The following is a 26429-nucleotide window of genomic DNA, read 5'->3' as shown; positions in this document are numbered from 1 at the left end:
ATTATCCGATTGGTGCTGGTCCCAACGTGTCTGGATAAGAGAGGTCGGACTGTACCTGTTTTAAATAATTTCATATATTTGATAAAAATGAGAAAAGGGAAAATGGGGACATGATACATATATGATCAGCAAACCCAATGCATATTCCTGAACAACTGACTTTTCATTAAATATTTCTAACTTAATTCAATAACTACATTTTCTTTAATCAGATTTTGATTTTGATAAAGATTTCAGTGTTTTGCTCATTGAATTTCTTATATAAAGGCAATATTGTCACCCAGGAGTAAATGTGCCACTTCAGGTACATGTACCAAATTGTAAGCATTAATCCTAACTGTAATACCAAGTTTGTATTAAAATGATTGTTATTTTTAATTCAACATGAACTGATGAACCTACATGTACATGTACATTACATCTCAGTTTCCCATTTTCTAATCAATTCCAACTCCTTGTTCTTCGATGATATAACATTGTAAATAGTGAAAACCTTAGAAAAAATGCAGTGTCCATCTGTTAATGCATCGAAAACAGTTTGATGAGCTGATTTTTTTTTTACTTCTAATATGTACATAAACACAGTTTTGTTTTAAATTTGCTGCAATTTTCAAGGACACAATGTACTGTACATGTACATGATGCATGTACATGTATGCTAGGTAAGATCCATGTATTTTGAACAAGTACAATATATGATATAGATTTGCAATAATGACCAAATGCCTTTTGTACATGTACATGTATGAGTGGAAGAATATGCACAGTATACTAAAGGCCCTACTACTGATGTAGAAGTACATGTACATGCACAGTACATATATGAAATATACAGAAGAATCAGTGAAATTTGTTCAGAATCTAATTTACACCAAAGTATCCTTGATTTGTATTTAATTTTTGTTAACAAGACATTGCTTTATGTATTGTCATGTTATCAAACTTGTCATAAAAATGTCAAATTTAGTGTCTTCTTAAATGAGAATTTACTCTGTGTATGTTATACTGTAGGTCTACATGTACTTTAATGTGCATGTACACCTGTACTGAAGTTCATTTCTCTGAAAATGCCATTCCCTTTAAAAAAAGTATATCAGCAATTTTTTATTACCATTTTTTTTCCTATTTTGGGTATTTTTACAAATGTGTGTACATGTACTGTTAGCTAGAAAATCACTGTGCATCAAACCAAAGCAAGGAAGCCCTAAAAATAAAATGTGTATCCATATTTGAAAATATAAAATAAAAAAATTGAGAGCAAACGACAGAAGAAACAAAATAAAGAGAAATGCTTTATGAATCATTTCAGAGGTGTGATGGATAAATTTGTCTCTGTTTTCATATTGTACAGCTGGTGACTACTGGTCTATCTGGCAATTTTTTTCTTGTGCTTTACATGTAGTTTTAATTGTTCAGATAAAAAAACTTGTATGATAGTGATAATTTAATGATTATTTTATTATATGTATACACTACACTATACATGAAAATAATACTATAGTCCACAAGCATGAAAATTCTGAAATATGAATTTAAAAAAGGAAAAATTAGTTTAGAAAATATCCATACTTTGACTGGGTAATTAGCTCTTATCATGAGCAAATGAAACAAACCTTGGAAGTGATTTTCCCCCTAAATACAGCTTTGAAGTCCTATTGCCCTTAATGAAAGCACACATATTGTACAATGTACAGTACTTTTCTTTCAGTAAATGTATGGAACACCATGAAATCCATCATCATAAATAATGCAACCTCTCTTGGCATGGATTTTTATACACGATCAGCTTTATTTTGTTCTCACTTTGTATTATATATTTCAAAGAAAAATGACAATAATGAAAACCACTTTCTCCCCATACAGGACGCAGGAAAAGACTCGGCCAAAAGCCAGAACCAGAGGTGAGTTGAATTCTATGACAACATTTCATGATAAATTCCCCGAAACCTCTCAATGTTTTCATTCATTTTTTATGCTGTTTAGCAAGAACGTTAATATTATATAGATACATTACCTTTGTTATAAAAGATCAATAGTGGTCTGATGTACTGAAACCAGGCTCCACTTGTGTGTGTGGGGGGGGATAAAATTAAAAGAATGTTTGAAATGTAGTTTTGGCATTGGGTTGAAATGTGGAAGAAGTTGGAGAACTTGTCTCAAAGTGACAAATAAAAGTTAAAATGCTTTAACCAGTGCTGCACTTTAAAATTTTGGTGGTGACCAGCATATGAATACCGGGGGAATTGTTAACACAAAAAATGTTTACAAATTTTGTTAAACATATAATCTATATATCAAGAAGTGACAAAAAATACCTCAAAATTTACTAAACATTCCCTAAATTCATATTACCAATATACAGCTTTGAATTTTTTTTAGAAAATGAAGCGCGAAACTACATTTTATCACATTTTAATTTCCAAAAAGACAGAATATTGCCTTTTCAAGTCTACTTATATCTACATGTACAGTACATCTACATGTACAAAATGCACCAATTTGAGCATGAGGGGACAAAGGCACATGGTTTTGATGGCTTTATCGACATACTACATCCTTCCAAGAAAATAGAAGTTATAGCACCACTTGAAATTAAAGGACAAGTACACCCCAACAAAAACTTGATTTGAATAAAAAGAGAAAAATTCAACAAGCATAACACTGTAAATTTCATCAAAATCGGATGTAAAATAAGAAAGTTTTGGCATTTTAAAGTTTAACTTATTTTCAACAAAATAGTTATATGAACGAGCCAGTTACATCCAAATGAGAGAGTTGATGACATCACTCACTATTTCTTTTGTATTTTATTATATGAAATGTGAAATATTTTGATTTTCTCGTCATTGTCATGTGAAATGAAGTTTCATTCCTCCCTGAACACGTGGAATTCCATTATTTTAACATTTTGTGCTTCAGGCAAGAAGGTCCTAATCGTCAAATTGTACAATTCAAACAAAAATCTCAACCAAGGTTAAGTTTTTTAAATGTCATAAACTTCTCTAAAAGTAAATGGATCTTGTTCATGAAACTTAATCATAAGAGTAATCAAGCATCAGTGAACATCCTGCATAAGTTTCAGGTCGCATGACCAAGGTCAATAAACTTGTAATTTAAGATGGAATATAACAATAAAAATCAAATTTTTTATCTGTGTAAATAAAACTCGATCTGAGATAGTCAACGATTCAGAAAGCTGTATTTGCAGAAATAAGATTTCATTTTAATTGTTTACCCTGTCTAAAATTAAGAATCTACTTTAAAGCATTGAGTTGTGATTTTGGGAATATTTTGGCAGTTTAAGGGTTTTTTTAAAAATGATTTCTGTTTCTGTTTATGGTAACTCCCGTAGAAACTCTGCAAGACAGCAATTTTGCTGGTAAATGCCAAGCTGGTATATAACCAATTACCTAGGAAACATTTTATGCTTGGTTAATCAGTCATAGTGGCTGACTTTATAGACAACAGATATTACTCTTGGGCCTTTTCATTAAAGTGGAGACAATGGCAGAGTGGGGATTCGAACTCACAACCTTGCGATTATGAGTCCAATGCTCTACAGTAACCACTTGACCACACAACCCACTTGCTTTCAAATTTTGCTTTTCTTAATCTTATGCACAAAGGTCAAACTTAAGCGCCAATTTATTTATGTTTAACATTTAGTTTTAAAAAAACCCATAGGCCCGTATTCTGAAGTCGGGTTTAACTTAAACTGAGGTTGAAAGTTGTGGTTTAAGTATGGATAGCCAATTGTTACATAAATCACTAATGGTTGGAAATATCATATTTCAGCCCATTTGGCTCTCAAATCATTCATAATAGTCTAGGAAGTATAAATAAATGATTTTCTTCACCGTTGAATCAGGAAAGAGCACAGTAAACATAAGAAACATACAACTTCATAAACATTTTGACACTTATGGCTTCCCATAATTTCAGCAGAGAGTAAAGACCATGGTTTAAGTTAAACCTGACTTCAGAATATGGGCCATAATGTCTCAGATCTATACTTATTTTGTCAATGAGAAAGAATAGGTCCATTATGTACATCAAAGGAACATGTAAAGTAGGGCAAGAACAAGTCTTCTGTTCAAGTGAAAAAAAGTGAATGTGTACTTGAACATATGAATCAACCATGTTTCAAGAGCACTCTGCTGAGTGGATATGAGCATTTACTTTTTTTGTGACATTATTAGATTTGATTGAATATGTTACTCTTACAACATTTATGTGTATAGAAGTAAGTAGGTTTCTAATTGGTTTACATGAACAAAGATTTTTGATGTTTTGATTGAATACTGTAGGTCTCGATGGATGTTGAAAACATTCCGCAGAGGAGAGGGCGAGGTAGGCCAAAACGTGAAACATTCAATGTCAATGAAAGGAGAAGAGGCCTCAGGTATGTGAAGGAACTCATACTGTACCTGGGTGGAAATAAGCAATGTCCCACTTTTCAATATGTATACATTGTACATGTACATGTAAACCCTCCATGAACAACAGTTTGGCTGCTCAAATCTCCAGAAGTGCCTGCATATGTTATAAGCTAGACATTGTGCAGCAATCGACCTCAATATAAATCTTAACCTAAAGGAAAAGGGTACTTCATGGGGAAAATATCTAATTTACATGGAGTCAAATGAAATAAGTAAAATACAGAAAATTTCACAAAAATCAGCCAAATAATTCTTCATGCCATTATATGTATGTTAGTGAAGCAATGTTATGCATTTTTATATTGAATATTCAGTTAGTAAGTAGGTGTCATCTTTCTGTTTTTTCATTGGTATTGTATAACATGAAGTTACTGTCATTCAGATTTTTTTGTTCAAAGATTGTGAAAATAGAATTGATTACTAATTCATTGCATAGATTTCCATTGTCCTATTAACTTATTTGTTAAAAGCAAAATATTTTTAGACATGTATGTGAAAAAATGAATAGTGAAAGATTGTACAAAATGAGAAAGGGAAAGCAGGGATCAGATCACCCACTGTAAGCTCAAAACATTGTGCATACAACATTTTTTTCCAAAATAATGCTAGCTTTAAAAAATATATATTCCTTATACTTATTTGATGTAAAAAAAAAAATCAGTGTTTAAAGAAAAAGGTGATTTTTACTCTTATCAAGTGATACTTCGTTCCACCCTGGAGAACCCTTGTGAAGTTTAAAATTATTTTCAGCATAAGTATTGAAAAAAACACTTTATTTCATGATGCTTTGCCATATTAAAATACCTACTAATTATCACTAAGCACACAGGCCTAAATTCATGTAGAAAAAGGTCAAGGGTAAGAAGTTCATATCAGATTAAATTCTTTTAAACAGGAATCAAAATAATTTTTCTGGTATTGCATAGCAATTTGCTCCACATTCTGTTATAGCTGCTACATAAAGGAATTTAAAAACATTTTTAGAACATAGTTGAAAGCTTTTATCTAACAACCAGAAATGCTAATCCAATATCAGAAGTAAAATTATTCCATGTGAATAAAGGTTTGTCTCAAGTATAAACCATTTGACTGCCAACTTCTTTTCCCCTGTCCATGCGGCACATTGCCTAATGGGCTTCTCGAGACAGATGGCTAATTGGTATAACGCTTTGACTTTGAAACTTTGTTCTGTATAATTAAATTGCAGAATGGAAGATGGAGGTGAGGAGGAACCCACGGATCTTGCAATAACTATGGATACAACTCTCAGTAACTTGGAGGTCATAGACCCTTCTAACAAACTAACCTTGGACAATGAATCACTGGAGGATGACCCAGAGGACGATGACCCCGGTGACATGTCCCATATGATAGACAATTCAGAGCAATTAGTGGAAAGAACTTGTAGCGACCAGTCACTGGTCAAGTCTTTGGATTCTTACAGTGCTGCAACGGACAGTGGTGTAACATCTCCTGAGCTGAGCCACAGAGGGGTCAGTCCGGGGCATATGGGAGGTTATGGGATTGGTATAATGGATGAAACCCAGTATGAGGATGATGCAATGGATTGTAATAATGGGTAAGTACAAAATTGTTGAAACAAACTTTACACACCATGTCCCAACCATTTCCACTGGTACTCGAATTGATTTTTTTTTTAACCATTGCACCAAATTAACTGAAATATACTGTGACAAACTGTCTTTTATTTATATATTTTTATCTGTTTGTCTGGTATCTATTTAATAATATTGTTTTGCTCATTGCTGTATTTTGTTTTGATTGATTCCTTCCAGTAGCACTGATCCAATCTGTTCCCTCTGCTGCTGTGGTGAGCGTAGCTTGCTAGGGCAGGGTGACCTACTGCGGTTTGAACCCACCCCAGGATTCAACCCTTTTAGGAAACCCTTACCCAGGTCAAGACGGACTTATGAGGAAGATGCTCCTTATAATCCCCATGAGAGGAGCCAGAAGCATCTTACATGGAGACGAGCTCGGGGACCCCCCAAGACTCATAAACATGGACAGGGGTAAGATGTTTCTTTTATTCAGATAAATTGCCAGCATTAGATCACATGTTGTTACTGTGTGTTTTGCATGGTTTTTGATCTCCATCCAATATTTTTGTGCATTTCTGCTATGCAGAAATGATGGGTTAATTGACTTAATTCACATAGACTGGCACATCTCTGTTTCATATAGGTTTTCAACACTACCAAGTTAGGAAGTCACAAGAAATTCTTGGTTTCACTAATTTTCTTGATAACTGTTCGTTGATGACCATTCATAAGTGTTTTCAACTTAATCAACTGTCATGAAATTGCCATCTCGATAACAAGCACAGTGAAATTTCTGTACTGACATTTTTTAACAGTCAAACTAATTCAGTATTTTCATGGAAGTTAACAATTAAACAGGACCCTGTGCCTACCCTCTCCCATAATTTGACTATTACAATTGTCAATATTCAAAAAGTGGGGGAATGATGTTTGCTTGTATGTTTATGACACCAAAGACTTTCTGTATTTTATTTATTCCAGGGATAGAAGTAAATCACCTCGTAGGAGTAATCCAGATGCAATGAAGGACCCTGCGTTAGAGGGTGTGGATGAATTGAGTCATGTAGGCCATGCTGAAGAACCCGATCTCCATACTCTCTTTGAATCAACAGGTGAGGAATGAAACAGTTTTGGAGAGTTCTTCCAATTTTTAAAATGTGGGCAAATGTTTTAGATCATGCAGAAGCAATTGCAAAGTGTACTTTTCCTTGCTTGGTCTTATTTCCTAGGATTAAATAGAACAAGTTTTTCAATAATATTAATGTATATGACCTTAATTGTATGATTTCTCTCTTTATCATATGATATTTCCCTCAAAGGTCACACAACAGCACATCATTGCTGTGCTGCCTGGTCAGATGGTGTTTGCCAAAATGAGAACTTTCAACTCCTCAACGTAGATAAGGCTGTATTCTCAGGTATCACTCAGGTATGTATTCATTCCAATTCAGGTCTTCATTGTGTATCTTAAGTTTATTTTACATTGGTAATATATCAGTAAATAGAAGTGTTTTCTGTTTAAACAAGTCTTGTTGTGATCTGAATTAATTAAACTCATTGGCCCGTATCCTGAATTCAGGTTTAACTCTGTGCTAAAATTATTGGGAGCCAAAAATTCTGTTTATATTGTATATTGCTTATGTTTACTGTTTTGTTTCATTTTGCTTTTCATAACAAAGAAAACTACTTCAGTTACCATTCCCAGGCAATTATGAACAATTTGGATGTCAAATGAGTTAATAAATTTAACGTGTACTGTAAGGGATTTGTGCTCCAATTGGCACTCCATAGTTAAACCACAACTTTTAAACCAGGGTTTAATTTAAACTCAAGTTCAGAATAGGGGCCATTGTGATTACCTTCATTGTGATTATGATGTCCTTCTTTTCCATCACAGCGCTGCAGTTACTGTCACAGGTTTGGAGCCACTATTTTCTGTGTGGAGCAAGGCTGTAACAGGGTGTATCACTACCCATGTGCTGCAAGCAGTGGTTCCTTTCAGGTAATCCTCAACCCATTTGCCTTGTTACAAGACCAAAGGGTGTCATTCTCATTTGTTACTTAACCCAGGGTCCGTGTCCTGACTAGACGCAAATTCTTATCGCAAGTGCTGTGCTTCATTTACATTAAAGAGATAAATGTAGCATGGAATTCATCTGGGTTCACTTTATTTTGATTTATCTTTTTCGTTTCATTTCCTCGCAAAAGTGATTTTCAGCATTTTTAATTGTTAAGTATTACGAATTTATGAATTAGTTGGTTAACTTATGGTGTATATGTAAGACGATTGCTATGGAATGCTCTTTTCATATTAAGTTTAATGCAAGAACTAAAGTTTGCTGAAAGTAGTGGTTTGATGAAGTTTTACTTTGGGCTTTTAAAGATCCTTTTACATGCAGATACATTCTGGTTTTGTTTTTAAAGTCTAGATTTATTTTTTAATAGTACACATTTTGTTTTCTATGATCTCCTTTTAATTCCTGGATATTTGTGAATACAAAATCAATGAAATTGTATGTGCATTTCTTCAAAAATTTTTTTTATCAACATTCATATTTGTTTTGTGTGCTATTATTGTGGAGATAATTAAGATGTTTCAAGACTTTTTAAAATTGCACTGAAGGTGTTGTCTTCTTGAGATTTCTATACAATTATAATTTTATCTGTTTTTGTGTTTTCCAATATTTAGGGTATCAAGTCTCTAATTCTGCTGTGTCCTGAACATCTGGATTTAGCAGAGGATAGGGGTAAGTTCGATGATAAATTTATGTGCCACATCCATATCAGTACAAGAGAGAATTATTATCGATGGCAAGACAAAAGCTGTCATTCAGAGAAAAATACTAAAGAAACCGGATTGCTTGGAAATAGCTATGGTGTTTGTAATATATTTGTTATCTTGGGCTTGATTAGTTTGTGTAGCAAAGGTTCAAGAAATACTAGAAAGCCACAGTATTAGAAAAAGATTTGTCCAATCCTTATTAAGGGCATTGAAAATCAAAAGTAATAAATTGAGATTTTGTTGCAAGGAGGGGCAAGGTGCCATTCCACACTGTATCATTCACCATAGTTACATAGAATATAAGAGTTGTGAATAATAGTTGTATTTAAATGTCTATTAGTACATTCCATTATATTTTTTCATTTGAAGTGGAGAAGTTATGATGTATGATCTGCCAAGCAGTTTTTGTGTATAATTTCTACATTTCATCTTATTCTTTCAGTTAAAACAGAGAAGTTAGAATGCTCTCTCAGTGATTTACCAGAATGTGCTATTGTGATTTATCATTGAGTCTTAATATTTGTATAACTTTATATCTACTCATCTTATTCTTTCAGTTGAAATGGAGGAGTTAGAATGTGCCATCTGTGACACGCCTGGCAACCTCTCTGAGTCTTTATTCTGCACTAGTTGTGGACAGCACTACCATGGCTCTTGCCTAGACCCACCCGTCTCCATCGATCCTGTAGTCAGGGCAGGATGGCAATGCCCGAACTGCAAGATATGCCAAACCTGCAGGTTAGTGGAGAATACAAGAAAGATGATCTGAATTCGTGTTTATACACTTACTTTGCAAATAACCCAGCATTGATGCAAATTCAGCTCTCAGACAAATTATTTCCTTTTGAGATTTATGTTTCAAATATGGCAAGCCTGTCATTAAAAAGCTTCAAACTGAATTTAAGAAATCTTCTTTTGCTGTATTAATTGTGATGTTGCATTGTGCAGGACCATAGAATCAATGTAGTTCTTACACTTACCAAGTTCATATCATCATTGTATATTGGACACTTTGAAGAGAAATCGAATTCAGAGTTGTAACAAATATTAAAACAGAGCAGATTTTTAGTGTGTAGCGTTAGCTAATATAGATGTTTAATAAAGATACTGCAGTATAATATATTCACTGTAATGTATGTTGTTAGCCAGTGGACTTTGCTGTAAAAAAGTTATAAAGTACTTGAGGTCCCTTGCCAACGTTGAATTTTGTCCATTTTAGTGGTTGTGTCGAACATGTCCCTTGTGGTGCTTGATGTCTTCCAATCACTGGATCAAAGATAGGTGACAATGAATGATCTTTATTTCTGTTTCAGGCAACCTGGGGATGATAACAAGATGCTTGTGTGTGATACATGTGATAAGGGCTATCACACATTCTGCCTGAAACCAGCTATGATCACCATTCCAAAGAATGGCTGGAAATGCAAGGTAAGTCATCTTAACCCTGCCTCTGGGCTGTTTCATAAAAAAAGCTGTTCGCAAAGTTATGCATGAACTAATGAATATATGACTGGAACATGGGAAACTGCAATGGGCTTCTGGATCAGCCCTATTTAGCTTAAATTGATTTGAAATGAATTGAATTAAAACTGAGTTATTGACTGACTTTCTAATTAATATTCTTCCTGTAAAAAGTATGTTATTTGCTGCCACTCTTTGAATACAATGTGCTGAACATTATCAGTTTTGCTCATGGTATTTTAGTCATGCGTAATGCTTTGTTCAATAAACCTACATTTTCAAGGGCTGATACCAGTGTAATATTTGTAGAACATACAGTATACAGTAGTGTAATAAGTAAAGACTTATATACAGTTTGAAACCAGTAACTTGGAAATACACTTAAGTAGTCCCTTGAACTATGTTGAGAGCTTTTTACATGAATTGTGAGAAAAATTGTATATCATTGAAACAATCCTAACTTTATTTTTCATAAAAAAATACAATATATCCCTATTTGATTCTTTTTCTTGATTGAACTTGTCAATTTATCTTTATTGTTTTTTTTTTCGCATTTCCAGACCTGTAGGGTATGCACTGATTGTGGTTCAAGGACACCAGGTAACGGTCCCAGCTCAAGGTGGCATCATAACTACACAGTCTGTGATAGCTGCTATCAACAACGCAACAAGGGCTACTGTTGCCCCATTTGTGGCAAGGCATACAGGCATCACACTACGCACAAAGTCATGGTCCAATGTCATCTATGCAATAGGTAGGAATGGATAGTGTTGTTGGCTAAACTTGAAGCTGAAGTACTGTCATTGCTTTGAACAGTCATTTTGGGAGAACTTCACCTGTTTAACAAGATTCAGATTCGTTATAATACACACTTTCTATTGATCTTATCTCTAGTTATCATAGGCTTAGTAGTGCTTATCCAAATCAAGAAAAGTTGTCAGATCTGACAACTTTTCAAACAGGAATTTTTATGAAACCCTCCCCAGGAGGTTAAAATCAAGCTGAATTATTATATCGTAAAAGATCTAGGTAGTAAGTTCTGTCGTAGCAAGCCAACTGTCTAAAATAGTGAACGATAGCTGAATACCAAGTATGGTGAGAAATGCTTACTTTCAAGGTAATATACATGTTTGTGCACTGCTAGGTATGTTCATGCTGAATGCGATGACAGGACGGTTATAAGCAAGTATCAACAGAGCAAGGCTGCAGGCCAGCCCACACCGTACAAGTGTCCAGACTGTCGTCATAGACCAAACAGGGGACTAGAATTAGAGAGGAGAAGATCGCAAGCCCGTTTGAGGATGGTGAGTAATAAGAATATCAAGTCAAATTCTTAGATGAATATGTGGCCATGATGCAACATTCCAAAATACATTTTAACAGTATTTATAAGAGATACATTCTGTGCTTGAAAAAAATAAGTACTGTAGGATAAAATTAATGGGGAGAAATGTAGAAGGGACTTTAACACCATGGGAGATTAATATCTCAATATTTTATATGGGTTTTTATATTCAGTGATTGAATTTTTGTGCTATTAATAATAGCTCTTCATGTAAAACAAATGGTGATTTTTTTGTCTTTCACTGATGCATCTTTTTTGTCAAGAATTCAGTTTAGTGTGGAGAGAAACATGTTTCTTTTCTCATTTTTATGTTGCCTTCAAACCAGTGCTTTTCATCCAATGAACCTTTTCCCCATGAAATTTCAGTGGGAGAATGTTGAAAATTGACTCTATTCTCAATCTCAAACTTATATAATTTTGGTTTTGAAGATTTCTTTAACCCATTATTTAACCCACCTCTCTTTCTCCCATCACAGGGGCAAGAAGTCCTTTTGCCTCTAGCTCAAGAACACCTCCTCATCTTCCGATTCCTGATGACACCTCTCAGGACATGTCACTGAGTGCATCCAGTGTTCAGGAGGATAGTCTTAGTCTAAGTAGTATCGACACAGATTACACCATGACATCAGACGATAAGAAGCCAGAGTTACAGGTATGTTGAGCCCTCACCAGAATGGTCAAGCCCTTCTGATTGTCCAGGAAAACTCCTTGAAATATGAAGATGTTAAACTGTTCCCTTTTCCTTCATTATTGCCGTTGAGCCCTGCCCAATCGATAGAGAGCTTCCCAATCTTAGTGCATGAAAAGGGGTATATTAATGTTTGTATCTCTGTGCCAGTCTTCAGAAGTCAAATCCTGTAAAATCAGTAAATCAGGTGGAATTCACTTAATAGGATTTTGATACAGGACAAATTTCCTGTCATATTTTATGCTCACTTGGCTTCAGAAGACCTCTGTGAATTCAATTGTCATTCCTTATCCATATTTGTGTCAATTTCTATCACCAAAACAGAAAGATTAATACAAATACAAGACACTTTAGAGATATGGACAGATATTGTCATCACCATGTAGTGTATTTCATTCATAGACATGTTGAATGATTGGAGCATATAACTGATATTGATGTTTTGTAATTTGTAGCAGGAGTTTTCAGCATCATTATCAGGATCTAGTGGGAGTTTGTCAATGACTTTTGCCTCTGTCACCAGACATCATGGAGGAGGTAAACCACTGGATAGACTCAGTCAGCTGGAGAGGATGGGAAGAAGAAGATTTAGTGGAAGGCCAAGGGTAAGCTTTCCATTATACTCTTGAAAAAATTATTAAAAAAAACTGTCCCGGATGCACAGTTTAAGATGATAAATCATCATTTGATTTTAGAGGATGGTAAATTGGCCCAGAACTGTTGTGAGAAATGAAGGGATGTAAGAGGGCTTGTTATGTACATATGAGTCACACCAGTCATTTTCAAATAATCTTGTCACAGCAGTAAATCTAAAGCTGCATGTTGCAGTGGATAAATTTTCTGATATCGCACCATAATTTCCTATTCATTTCTTGCAGAACAATTACATAAGTACAAACCATGGTTGAAATCTTTTCCCCTTCGACCAAAACTACTAGTCATATTTGAAAAGTGAAATATTGTGATTATCGTTGCAGGGAAGAGGCAGTAGTAGCTATGCAGCTGTAGGAAGGAGGAGAAGGCAAGGGAGTAACGTTGGTGGGAGGAGAGGTCCCAAACCCAAGATCAAGATCGCTGCCCTACCTCCTGCATCACCACCGGTAAGTCCAACTGATGTTAGTGAAGTTTATACAGGGCATCATTTCATGAAGTTAATTTGCATTGACAGGTTGTCATTCTCTGACAGTTACTGTAGTAACAGTTCAGAGACCGGTGTTTCTCAGCCAATCAATACCAAGGATTTCACTGAATTGGTCATTAGCTGACAATTTAATCACTGCTTGTGCCGTTCTTGAAATGCCGCCAATTGATAATTGATTCATGTTCATGTGTAATCAGTAATTCTAACAAGTTATGATAGTTTGTAATGTTTTTTAGAAAATGATAGGACCTTTCAAAAGACCTAAATGACCCCTTGTAATCACCCTACTGCGTAGAAACCATGTAATTTTATAAATGGTTTACCTAACGCTGCTAGTACAACTTTATTTTGAATCTTGGTCACCCATTTTCAGACCAGTGCATGTTATCACAGTATAGCGAGCAACAAGAAAAAGTGAGATAAGAGAGATACTTTGACACTATCTTAAATAGCTTGTTTATTTCATTAAACATGTATTTATGTAAAAAACGGTATTTTAGCATAAAATATATTGTGATTAGTACTGATATGACGTATTCACAAGTAAATATATTCACTGATTGTTTTTTTTTTTTTGCAAGTGCAGAAATGGCTATACAATCACAAGGAAATTTTAGTGATTTTTTTTAACTAGCAAAAATAAATCCACTGCCAAATTTTACCTTGTATTATATTATAATCTTCCTTAGGGGTTTTGCATTATATTTAAAAAGTATTAAAAACTTTGATGCTGATATTGCTTCAATATGGTTGAATGTAGGAAAATGATTAATGTCAATTGAATTCATGTGTAAAATGTCCTGCTTTCACAGCCATCAAGTGAGTTGGAAGTGTTGGAGCCAGTGGTGGTAGAGAAACCTTCAGCTAAGGAGAAGGATGATGAAGATACCTCCATGCATAGTACAGTGGTCCTCTTCTCAGTGGATGACAAGTTCACTGCTACTCAGGTAAATCACCAGGCTAACAACACTTATGGAAAGTTGGTTATTCTTGTTCATATTAAAAACTGAATGAGAGTAATGTGTGATGATGTAAGATCAATGCAAATTTAGTTGGTGTTGAAGGGTGATATTTCATTTTGAAGTGGGCTTCCTTAGTGTACTTTTGGAGGGTTTGAAGTGGGGGGGGGGGGGGGGTGTGGCTTCCTCATCTCAGGCATTGACCATGCAGTCATAGCAAACATAGGCTTGCTTGTCACATATGATATGCTCTACAATTTCCAGGCTTTTGAGTTTCATTAAAGCCAATAACAACTAATTAAGCCAACTTCTTAAGGGTACCAATTGATATTGCTTTTAACTTAATGGGGCTTTGCTAAATGTGCAAAAGTGTTGACATTTCTGAACCACTCTTGGTGAGAACAGACATACAGAGAAGAAGGATAGTAAAATGCAGGCAAAAGAAGGAATGCATTTTTTGCAGCCATTGCTTAGACTTGGAGGTCTAGTTCTAATACAGTTTTTTTAATGGAATTATTGTTGATATGTAATAAGTTAACTTGAGTGTACAATACATTGCTACAATACTCTGCCTATTTGGAGGATTTTTTTCCATATCCTAATCTATGTTCTACATTTGACATGTTCTTTTTTGCATGTTAACAATTGCCTTTTTCTGATTTCTAGGACATGTGTTTGAGCTGTGGTAGCTTTGGCCTTGGATCTGAAGGAAGATTAATAACATGTTCACAATGCGGCCAATGTTATCATCCATACTGTGTCAACATAAAGGTATATCTTTATCCTCCCCTTAATTCATTGTATAATCTATACTATGTAAGACAGTATTAGCATTTTTTAACACTTGCATAAAATTTGGAAACCTATTTCATCGGCTCTATGAGTACAAGACTTATATCGAGCAGGTACACCTGCCAAGAGAACCTGCAGTCCATCTCGACTAGTGACACTGAAATCCCAGATGACAACAAAGAGAGTACAATACTTCATGCTACAGTCAGACCAGTAAAACCAACTTCAAGCATACCAATGGTCAGTTATTGGTTACAACATTCTTGCATTTGTCGGTCTGGAGTTGGTTTCGCTGACGTTATTGTAGCATCACTCAAGAGAAAGTCCATTAAAAGAAGTAGTAGGCTCGGACACCAGGGCCCCGTCTCACAAAGAGTTACAATTGATCCGATTGACCATAACTATGGAAAGCCAGCAATATCATCATCTAAACTGGATGATTGTTCAAAATATTTTCTAGGTAACGATGCATATTTTATACATTCATCGTTTTCTTGAAAATTCAGTGTGCTTCTCTTTTTTAATAAAGGACATTGCTAAAAAATTTCCTGTGTAGAAAAAAATGACATCGATGGATTTCCATACAGATGAGGTTGATCAGATCTATCGTAGCACTTCGTAAGGCGGGGTCGTGAACCTCTATGAATGTGTTTTAGCATGATACCTTGATTGTGTTTCAGATCACGAAGGTTGTATTATCGAAGGGCTGGAGGTGTTTAGACTGTACTGTGTGTGAAGGATGTGGCAAGTCAAGCGATGAAGCTAGGTTATTACTGTGTGATGACTGTGATATCAGCTATCACACGTACTGCTTGGATCCACCGCTGCAGACTGTGCCGAAAGGTGGATGGAAATGCAAATGGTAAGACATTCCAGTAACCTTTTTGATTAAAATCAATTTCATTTAATTTCAGAGTTAAATCATGTTTCACATTAGGATATGTATGTGACAAAGAAAACATTTCATCAAAAATGGTGATGATTTTGAAAAGCAGCAGTTTCTTAGTTGAAAATGCGTGAATGTACACCATGGGAGCATTTTGCGAAAAGCTTTCAGTGATTTTTCACTGACATGCGTTATAAACTATTGCAAATTATGACAATTATCAACTTAGGGTAAATTGGTCAGTATACATTGAAAGCACTATTCACAAACATTCCCCAGGTCATAGATTTCCACACTCTCATGTCTGTATATTTACTGTGCGAGTATTACAAATATATTTTATATTGATATTGACTTGTAAAGCCTTTCATATTTTTAATTTTGTAGCATTTGTGTTGTCCTTCCTTATCTACTATTTTTTAAAGAGCATTATTTGGGGTGAATATGGAGGGAGGTTAGACTTTGAACATTTATCATAGTTGTCCATGACAATCTTACCTAACTTTTGCCTGTCCGTTTACTCTTCTTTCTTTTTTTTAATCCCCAATTTTCAATTCAAGAATTGAAAAGTCAAGAGAGCCCCAGGTTAGAATCAAAACAGCCCAGTTGACATACTTGTTGAATTTCTTGTTGTTTTAGGTGTGTCTGCTGCACTCACTGCGGGTCAGTGACGCCTGGGGTGAATTCTGACTGGATGAATAACTACACTCAGTGTGGCCCCTGTGCCAGCATGACACATTGTGCATACTGCCTCAGAATCTACAGGGACAATGAACTCCTCTGTCTGTGCTCTCACTGTCAAAGGTACATATTTTTCCTTTTTACCAGGAAAAGAGATTATTGTATGAAATGTTGAGACTTAGACTCAACTTAATAGAAATTAAACATTAACACATCACTCCCAATTAAGTTCTAAATTAATGCTTTAAAAAAAAAGGGTTATTTTATTTTAGTGTGATAAAACACATTAAATATGTTACAAGCAGGAGAATGGATTGTTGAATATCATATTAGTTTTTCACAATTTAAGACTACCTTACATGTGTATTGCAATTTGAGTTATTTAGATTGTTCTACATAAGTGATAACTACTGCTTTCACAGTCTTTATTTTAAGAAAATGTTACAAAACTACAATTTTAAGACCGAATTGTTTTGTGACATTATCACTAATCAAAAATACTTCATGTGTGATTCATTATTCAATATCAAGATCAATATATCTTATATCACATCTCCTAGGCTTTACCATTTTCAGGTATCGAAAAATTAGTGAACAATAATTTTAAAATGCGATGATGTTTCCCCCTTATTTCTCCCAGGTGGCAGCATTCACTTTGTAACGGCTTATACACTGAAGATGAAACAGAGAGGGCCATGGATAAAGGCTTTATCTGTATCCTATGCAGACCCTTACTTCCTGAACCGGAACCTCAGCTTCCAGAACCCAGTACAGAGGAACCACCTCCTAGAATACCAAAACTAGCAATAAAAGAACCAGGTATTTTTATTTTAAACATATCCATGATTCATTTTTACACCAGTTTATTGAAATTCTGTTTAAGATTACTTGGTGTTCAATGTGAAATTGAAGGACTTTGAATATTAATACAACTCACTGTTTGGAATGTACTGATCATCAGAACTGGGAACTTTCGTGCTGAGGATAGTGAGTCTCAATCACATTAACTTTGGTTAGAATATGCAGAAATAGATTAACAATTCTACTATTTAAACTTTTTTTAGTCAATTTTGTTTTTTGCCTTCATATAAGTGAATTTATTTGAAATGAAGTCATCATTTGTTCATTGTCATGAAAAATTTGAGCTCATGTTTTTGCATTTCATATTCCAGTCTTTCCTAAAGTCAAACAGCTAATATGCGAAATGTTCATTGTACAAACATCCATGATTCATTTGTTTGATTTCTTCATGCAGAACTTCATAATAAAGAGTTCTCTGTAGAAGGGGTGAGACTGACAGAGACAGGCTTCAAGCAGATCAGTAGCATGGCAATGGCTCGTACTCACAAGAAATCTAAGAAGGTCAGATCCAGTCTGAAGATGGGTAGCCTGGCCATCCTCCGTAGCTTGGCTGATCCACACTCGGACATCTCCAAGATCGCTGATCAAGAATATGACCCTGAAGGTATTGGAAGAGGTATGGAGAATATTGAGTGGTTCGATGTTTTCTCCAGTAATATTGCTTATTATAAGGGTTAGGTGAGAAAAAGTGTAAGACATAATCATAGAGCACATATGTTCAGTCAGGCAAATTGCCATCAATTCCAGGATTGTTGAAAATATCAGTCCATGACACTGTTGAATAAAACTTACCATTAATTGTAACCCTTCAATTAATTGATTGACCACAAAATGCATTGATTGTATTGAGTTCGACAGCCAATTAATGTTGCTTGGTTTTCATACACATATAAGCTCTCCTTTTCATTGGAACATCCCAAAAAGTATCAATTTGCTGAAAAAAAAGGTATTGGAAAAGCAACAAGCCTCAAGAAAAACAAATGAAAACAAATGAAGACTTGCTACCTTTAGATAACATTTATGAATAATGAGATTAGTGGCTATTGATGAATTACTTCTTTATACATATGTAGATATACAATTCTAAGTATGCTTTATTTTTTTCTCTCTCGTTCTAAGTAGATCCAGACAAATGGAGGGGAGTAGGTCATGGTGAGAAGAACGATAGCAGTGGAGGCGAGGGAAAGCATCATCATCATCACCACCACCACCATCACCATCATGACAAGAAGAAATCAAAGCATAGATCATCACTAAGGCCAGGTAAGCATCCAGTGAGATAATTTATGCAAAATATTAATTTATTAGTGTATTAATTCATTTATTAATTACTTTTTCATTTGAAAGGCCAATTTAAGTATTGGTGTCTGATAAAAGCTGGTATTGTCTAAAACTTGAAGCCAACTAACAAACCAGATGTAAATGACCATCTACCTTGAATGGCCCCTAAAGAAATATTGATTTATTACAAGAAGCTGGTGTAACAAGTTTAGGTCAGTGTTTCCATGAACAGGATGTAAATGACTACCTTACTTGAAAGGCCACTAAAGTACTTTAGAAGTATTGATTGTTTACAAGTAGCTGGTATTATACCATGCTTCAAGCCAACTAGAAGTTCACTAGCTTTCACAAACAGGATGTAAATGACTACTTTTCTTGAAAGGCCTCTAGAAGTATTGTAGAAGCATTGATTGTTTATGAAAAGTTGGTATTGTACTAAGCTTGAAAGCCAAATTGAGGCACAGTGTCTTCATGAATAGGATGTCTATTCACACTTTCTGTAAAAAGCACCTGGAAGAATCAAGCACTTGATACAAATAGCTTGTATTGCACAAAGTGCTTTACAGATATATTATGACCAGCCTAGCTGCATTCTGGTATACGGAGAGATGATAACCTAGCAGGGTTATACAGTCCCTTTGCTTGAAGGAACCTCGGAGGTATTAGAATTGTACTCGGCCTTTTTTTTGTAGTAAATGGCCCCCAAATCTGGTAGTTAACTAAGGTTCTAATATCATGTAAATGTGTAAATCCTTTGTTGTAAATATGATCTTAAGAAAGGTATTAAACCTATGTCTTTTTTTGGTGGGGATTAGGCAATGCAGAAATATGCCATTGGTTCATTCCTTCTGTTTGTATTGTGTGAGCAAATGCTTATAATATTTAATTTGCTGATCTTACAAAATAGCAGTATATCAAGGTTCTCTGTTTATTGTTGTTTATATTGTAGCGGGCTCGTGTGGTAGACAGTTACTACAGTAATACCATTAATGAAATACATTTGACTTGCAGGTGTAGGAGGTTTCATTGCCAAGCCCAGGGGCTTTCACTCTCACAAGGAGAACCGGATGGCAGCTATGAGTAGAAGTATGTCGGAAGGGGCTCCAGATACCATGGATTCATACCGGGATCAATCGGAACGTAAGTGATAACTTCCTTCCAAAATGCTGCTTTTCAGACATGGACACCCTCGTCAAAAAAAGAAGCCCACTACTGATTCTTCAGAGAATAATACATATCTTGATGATATTGGTAGTGGTGTCCATGGAAAGATGAAAGTAGAAAGTTTATTTTCTAATTGTTGCTTTCAGTTGAAATAATTTTTTTTTTTTTTTGAAGACAGGTACCTATCTGAATGACATTGTGACATATATAACTCAGTTTTTATTGTAACGAAATGGGTGTAGTTACTTGAGAAACCAAGTTCTTCATATCTAAGTTCGGATGGTGTGTTGCATACTTCAGATGCATGTGCAATGTCAAAGTGAGGTGACAGTGGAGAGATGATTAAAAAAGAAATTGTGCATGATGACTATTTTGTAAAAAGGCACTGCACAGCACGTCAAAGACATTCCTTTCAACAATATTGATAATCCACATGTTATTCCAAAAAGAGAAAAAAAGTACATAATAACCTGGTCAAATTACTAACGAGATTGAACTAGTTTACACATCAGATGTTTATTGAACAACAAGATTATCAGATCTCCTATTTGAAATGCATTTTTGATATCTATTTGATCAGTTCTCCAGAGAACTCATTCACTAGGAGAAGAAGGTTACTATGAAAAATCAAAGAAGAGGAAAAAAGCCCACAAGAGAAGTCAGCTAGAGAACCAGTTTCCATCATATCTTCAGGTATGTCTTGATAAGCCATCCCCAGTTTTCATTGAGATTGAAAACAAAATTTTGTCAAAGAACACAAAATTCACTGAATTTCACAGGAAATATGACTTTGCAAGATTTAATTTTGAAGTCCAGTAAAAGGTAACTGTACTCTCTGTACATCTGCAGAAAATCTAAACCAAACCTGTGTGTTGATGTGTTTAGCAAACATTGTGTTAGCAAATCCACAGGTTCAGCCGCTTAAAAATGGTCTAAAACTTCAGTAAACTTCAATAACTTGAGTATAATTGGAAATTTCCATCTTACAAAGTATAAATCTTTTTCATCAATTGATTCCTTGTGAAGTTTTGAATTTCGCATTTTGAATATATAGTTGCCCCTTTTGGTAGTCTTTTTATGTTTCTTTTAGAAAAGCCCTTTGAACATAGATGATCGCATATCATAGAGCTGCAAAAAAAAAGATTTTAACAAATATTTAGCCCATTCCATGCATTTAAGAAGTAGAAGCTATAAGTTTAATATGAGAGTGGGTTAATGAAATACCATTGCTTTCACTTTCCGGTAATCATATAGGAGGCATTCTTTGGTAAGATGCTTCTTAATTCAAGTAAAGAGCAGCCTACCTTCAACACAAAGTTGGATATCTCAGACGAAGAGAGCAAAAAGCCATCTCAGCCAAGTAAAGGTACTGAAATCATCAAACTGCCCTCAGCAGACCAGAAGTCATCATTAAGTGCAAGCTCGTCTAAACAGACCCAACCCAATCAAGCAGAGGTACATGAACAAGGCCATGTAGCATCATGTGATGCAATTTATGTTTTTGGTTAATTTTAATTTTTGTGCACTGTTTGCCATAGACTATCAGTTGAAATTTATTGTATTTTTTATATTGTTATAGGGAAATTAGCCATATACAGTCTATAATTGATATGTTCAAACTGATTGAATTGAGGACTCAGATTTGGAACTGAGACATTAAATAGTGACATTAAGGTCAATTTTAGTCATGATTATATTCATATCAGATTTGGAAATGTGCCCTTCATTTTTTTCAATATGTCGTTCAACTCCCCCCCCCCATACAGATTTTTCTGATTGCTTTCTGAATTGATTTCAATTTTGTTCAACAATACTTTGCCTACTTCAAATCTTCTGATATTTTGTATTAAACATTTGTCTATATTATTATATTTTTAGTAAGTTAATGATTCTGTTGTTGACTTGATTGTCCTTACACTAAATACACAATTGAAAAAAAACATATGTTCTATTTGTGAAAAGATGAACAAAATGTTGTGAGCTTCCATTTTTCCCCTGATATTAAGGATGAATGTTTCAGAAAATAGGTCCACATTTAAATGTAACTTTTAGTTATAATACAATCATTGTGAAACATCCCCCACAACTGGAGCTTATTTTGAAATCTCCCTTGTTTACCAGGCTGGTGGAACGGTAGACGGTGCTGCGGGAGAACTCGGTTCTGGTGAAGATCCCCTCAACTTCTTGCCTCAGGATGAACTCTTTGGTATGCTGATAGGAGATGGTCTCGGGAAGAATGGTGAAAGTGAGTCAATACTTAGAAGCATTTATCGGAAATGACAAATGAAAATTGATCAATGAAAAACCAATATACATATGCAAATTGACGTATTTTCAGTGTTAAAAGCTGAGTATTGTAGCTTCTGATTGGTCATTGGTAATCTTTTGAACCAAATTTACATGCTACACTGAACAAGATTGACCATTGCCTTGTTTGTTATTGATTGTTGACTTTGTTATTCTGGGGCTCCGATTTAACCAAATGTCTTCTTTACACAATCTAGCTTTAGGGATATGTGTAATATTTGTATTGCTTTTCAGACCTGGATATTGACAGCATCGATGCCGAAGCTACACAGTCTAGTACAGCAGAGTCAAACGCACACACAACTCAAGCCAGTTCATCATCTGATCACATGAATGAGCTGGATTCATTGCTTTCATATAATTTACACATTGTTCCTGAAGGTATGCATATTTAGTTCTGCACAGTTGGTGGGGGGGGGGAGAGGGAGGCAATATGAGTGAAAGAAATAAATGTCCCTCAGCAAAAAATCTTTGGAAAACCATGACTTACTTTTTTGCAACAAAACATATATGAATGAAAGATTCATCATTTTGTTTGGGCAGAAGAATAATTACCTACAAGTGATACCTGTGACAGAATCTTTACACCCTCAGCTATTGCTTTGGGTTTGTTAACTGGCACAAAGAAACCTTATGGGGGGGGGTAATTCTTGCTGATACCTTGTTGATATGCATTATTTTCTACTTTGATATTCTTTGTTGTACTCATCAGATTTGGCTCACATAGACAGTAAAGAGGTTGAGGATCTATTCTCAGGGGTACTCAGTCCAGAGGGTCATCATCAAGCTGGCTCCACCAATACACCAACATCAGGTAACACTATCGTGGCTGTGTTCTGGGTCCTCTTGCATGAAAGATTGCTAAAGATTTACTATTCAAATCTATGACGAAACATGTACAAGAAAAATACAATCAGTTGTAAATATCAGTTGCATCCCTTTATTTTACATTACCCTAGAACACAATTTCTCATAGATATTTAATTTGCCAATTGTTCATCTAAACCAAATAATAGTTTTACAGAAACGTGCAATAAGAGTTATTACAAATTCCTCCACGAGACCAAGTACACAACTGTTTTAAAATAAAAACTTAGTAAACTCTCTGTCAGTAATATTAAGAAAATAATCACTGTTGGTGAAGGTGTTGGGCAAACTATTACAATGCGAACTGGATGTAGCCATCTTTCTGAAGTGAAACTGAGGAAAGGTGGCTACATCCAGCTTGCGGAGGAAGTGATTATTTGCCTTGAAATCAAGAGGTGATTATATGCTTTATATTCCATATCGGGATCCGCTCACAACGTAGAAACCGCTATCAGTATGGCTCTATAAGAAGAGTTTTTATCTCTCAAGGTATGCACCAGATTGCACAGTTGTTAGTCCAAAAATGCAAAAGCTCTCTACCTTGGGTGTGGGGGGGGGGTCCACCCTTACCCCTTGGTTGCTCTTCTCCCTCACAATAATTGGTTCAGTTTTCTGCATTTCAAATGTTGGCAAGTCTGCTAACCTCTTTGGCTGTTCCCTCCATATTTTAGATTATTTGGTACTTCTAGGAAACCTGGTTCATGGAAAAAGTGAAATAGACCATGTGAATGAGAGGGTGACATCTGATATAAATCAGTTTGCCCTAAATGGAGCTCAATTAAGGATCTATGATTGTAGAATAATTGTCAATTCAATGTGACTACAGTTTATTATATATTTGATTTTGTCTTGTGAATCCAGGAGTTGATGTCAATTCCCATTCAACAAGCACAACGACAGCAAGCACAGCATCCCAACAGCAGCAGCAACATCATCATCACCATCAGCAACAACAACAACTCCAGAAGCAACCTCTACCGCATCTTCCTCTTACACAGCAGCTTGTACAGGCTGCTAGTATTGGACATTCAGTTGCAAGGTAACACTAGATGTATTTTGTACAAATAATGCACATGCAATGAAGACTTACATGTACATTAATTATCTTATACAATAGTAGTATATCAGTCCTACAAATATCTCCACAGATACAAACAGTCCTGGGTCCTGTTTCGTAAAGTTTTGTTATAATATCAAATGCACAATTTCTATAGAAAATATAATAACAGCCAATCAAATTAAAGGATTTCAGTAGCATTTAACTGTTATTGCAATTTTATTGTCTCACCTGCGAAGCAAAGTGAGACTATAGGCGCCGCTTTTCCGACGGCGGCGGCGGCGTCAACATCAAATCTTAACCTGAGGTTAAGTTTTTGAAATGACATCATAACTTAGAAAATATATGGACCTAGTTAATAAAACTTGGCCATAAGGTTAATCAAGTATTACTGAACATCCTACTAGAGTTTCATGTCACATGACCAAGGTCAAAGGTCATTTAGGGTCAATGAACTTAGACCATGTTGGAGGAATCAACATCGAAATCTTAACCTGAGGTTAAGTTTTTGAAATGTCATCATAACTTAGAAAATATATGGACCTAGTTCATGAAACTTGGACATAAGGTTAATCAAGTATCACTGAACATCCTGCATGAGTTTCACGTCACATGACCAAGGTCAAAGGTCATTTAGGGTCAATGAACTTTGGCCGAATTGGGGATATCTGTTGAATTCCCATCATAACTTTGAAAGTTTATGGATCTGATTCATGAAACTTGGACATAATAGTAATCAAGCATCACTGAACATTTTGTGCAAGTTTCAGGTCTCATGATCAAGGTCAAAGGTCATTTAGGGTCAATGAACTTTGGCCGAATTGGGGATATCTGTTGAATTCCCATCATAACTTTGAAAGTTTATGGATCTGATTCATGAAACTTGGACATAATAGTAATCAAGCATCACTGAACATTTTGTGCAAGTTTCAGGTCTCATGATTAAGGTCAAAGGTCATTTAGGGTCAATGAACTTTGGCCGAATCGGGGGTATCTGTTGAATTACCATCATAACTTTGACAGTTTATTGGTCTAGTTCATTAAACTTGGACATTAGAGTAATCAAGTATCACTGAACATCCTGTGCGTGTTTCAGGTCACATGTCCAAGGTCAAAGGTCAATGAACTTTAGCCGAATTGGGTGTATCTGTTGAATTACCATCATAACTTTGAAGGTTTATGGATCTGATTCATGAAACTTGTACATAAGAGTAATCAAGTATCACTGAACATCCTGTTCGAGTTTCAGGTCACATGATCAAGGTCAAAGGTCATGTAAGGTCAATGAACTTTGGCCATGTTGGGGTTTTTTGTTGAATAACCATCATATCTCTGAAAGTTTATTGGTCTAGTTCATAAAAAGAGGACATAAGAGTAACCATGTATCACTGAACATCTTGTGCGAGTTAGAGTAGTATGCAAAGTCAGCACTGCTGCTATATTGAACCGCGTGATGCAGGTGAGACGGCCAGAGGCATTCCACTTGTTATTATTGCTGATTTCTTTTTTAAATATAGCCTGCAATAAGAAAAGTTTGTGCTGTCAATAAATACAACATATACCTTGTTGATAGAAACTGTCTGTTCCAAGTCACACATTATTCTAACTATCACCCCAGCTTTAGCTCTGACTGTCGTTTTAGCGCTCAATACATTTAAGGAGTTAATCCAACTGTACATCCATTCTTATCTGGATTGAATGCAGCACAAGGTTAATGCTGCCTAGAGGTAATCATATATCCTGCATCTTGCTTTACAGCCCTGCTTTCAGCCCAGACTTTGCTGAGCCACCAAGTCCATGGCCTGGAGGGGGTGGTGGAGGTGGGGGTGGAGAGGCTGATGGAGAAACCCTGTCTTACAACCAGCGCAATATCAAGAAGTGGGAGAAGGATGAACCTCTTGGTCACCAGGCAACAATCTCACCTGTCCTCTATGCAAATATCAACTACCCAGATCTCAAGAAGGATTTTCCAGGTTGGTTAATAAGAAATCTTTATTAACTGAAGTGTATAATGGATTGCTATTAAACCTGAGTTACAACAGGTTATTTTTAAACGGTTCCTGCCAGTGGTTTTTCTGCAAAGACCGGTGAAATAAAGAAATATCGAAGGAATTTAGCATCACCATGGACTGAAAATTTACCAGATGAAGAACAAAATT

The 26429-nt window shown here is 35.4% G+C and overlaps 1 protein-coding gene across 1 annotated transcript in view; it reads left to right on the top strand.

Annotated features, from left to right (window-relative positions):
• The window catches only part of LOC121411136 (histone-lysine N-methyltransferase 2C-like), an 82351-nt gene that overhangs the window by 14927 nt on the left and 40995 nt on the right, over positions 1 to 26429 (top strand). Inside the window, 31 exon segments of the mRNA XM_041603668.1 lie at positions 1864 to 1901; positions 4308 to 4402; positions 5647 to 6018; positions 6236 to 6469; positions 6980 to 7110; positions 7318 to 7427; positions 7896 to 8000; positions 8688 to 8745; positions 9338 to 9518; positions 10094 to 10208; positions 10802 to 10995; positions 11386 to 11522; positions 11525 to 11545; positions 12063 to 12238; positions 12730 to 12879; positions 13252 to 13374; positions 14228 to 14362; positions 15041 to 15145; positions 15847 to 16028; positions 16692 to 16856; positions 17374 to 17552; positions 17989 to 18210; positions 18714 to 18857; positions 19887 to 20015; positions 20620 to 20732; positions 21294 to 21494; positions 22161 to 22284; positions 22581 to 22727; positions 23059 to 23160; positions 24075 to 24252; positions 26029 to 26243. Coding sequence (XP_041459602.1) covers positions 1864 to 1901; positions 4308 to 4402; positions 5647 to 6018; positions 6236 to 6469; positions 6980 to 7110; positions 7318 to 7427; positions 7896 to 8000; positions 8688 to 8745; positions 9338 to 9518; positions 10094 to 10208; positions 10802 to 10995; positions 11386 to 11522; positions 11525 to 11545; positions 12063 to 12238; positions 12730 to 12879; positions 13252 to 13374; positions 14228 to 14362; positions 15041 to 15145; positions 15847 to 16028; positions 16692 to 16856; positions 17374 to 17552; positions 17989 to 18210; positions 18714 to 18857; positions 19887 to 20015; positions 20620 to 20732; positions 21294 to 21494; positions 22161 to 22284; positions 22581 to 22727; positions 23059 to 23160; positions 24075 to 24252; positions 26029 to 26243 — 4581 coding nt within the window.

This window comes from Lytechinus variegatus, chromosome 3, assembly GCF_018143015.1.
Source record: "Lytechinus variegatus isolate NC3 chromosome 3, Lvar_3.0, whole genome shotgun sequence".
NCBI lineage: Eukaryota > Metazoa > Echinodermata > Echinoidea > Temnopleuroida > Toxopneustidae > Lytechinus > Lytechinus variegatus.
Note: the sequence above shows the minus strand (reverse complement) of the source record. Positions and strands in the feature narration are given on the sequence as shown.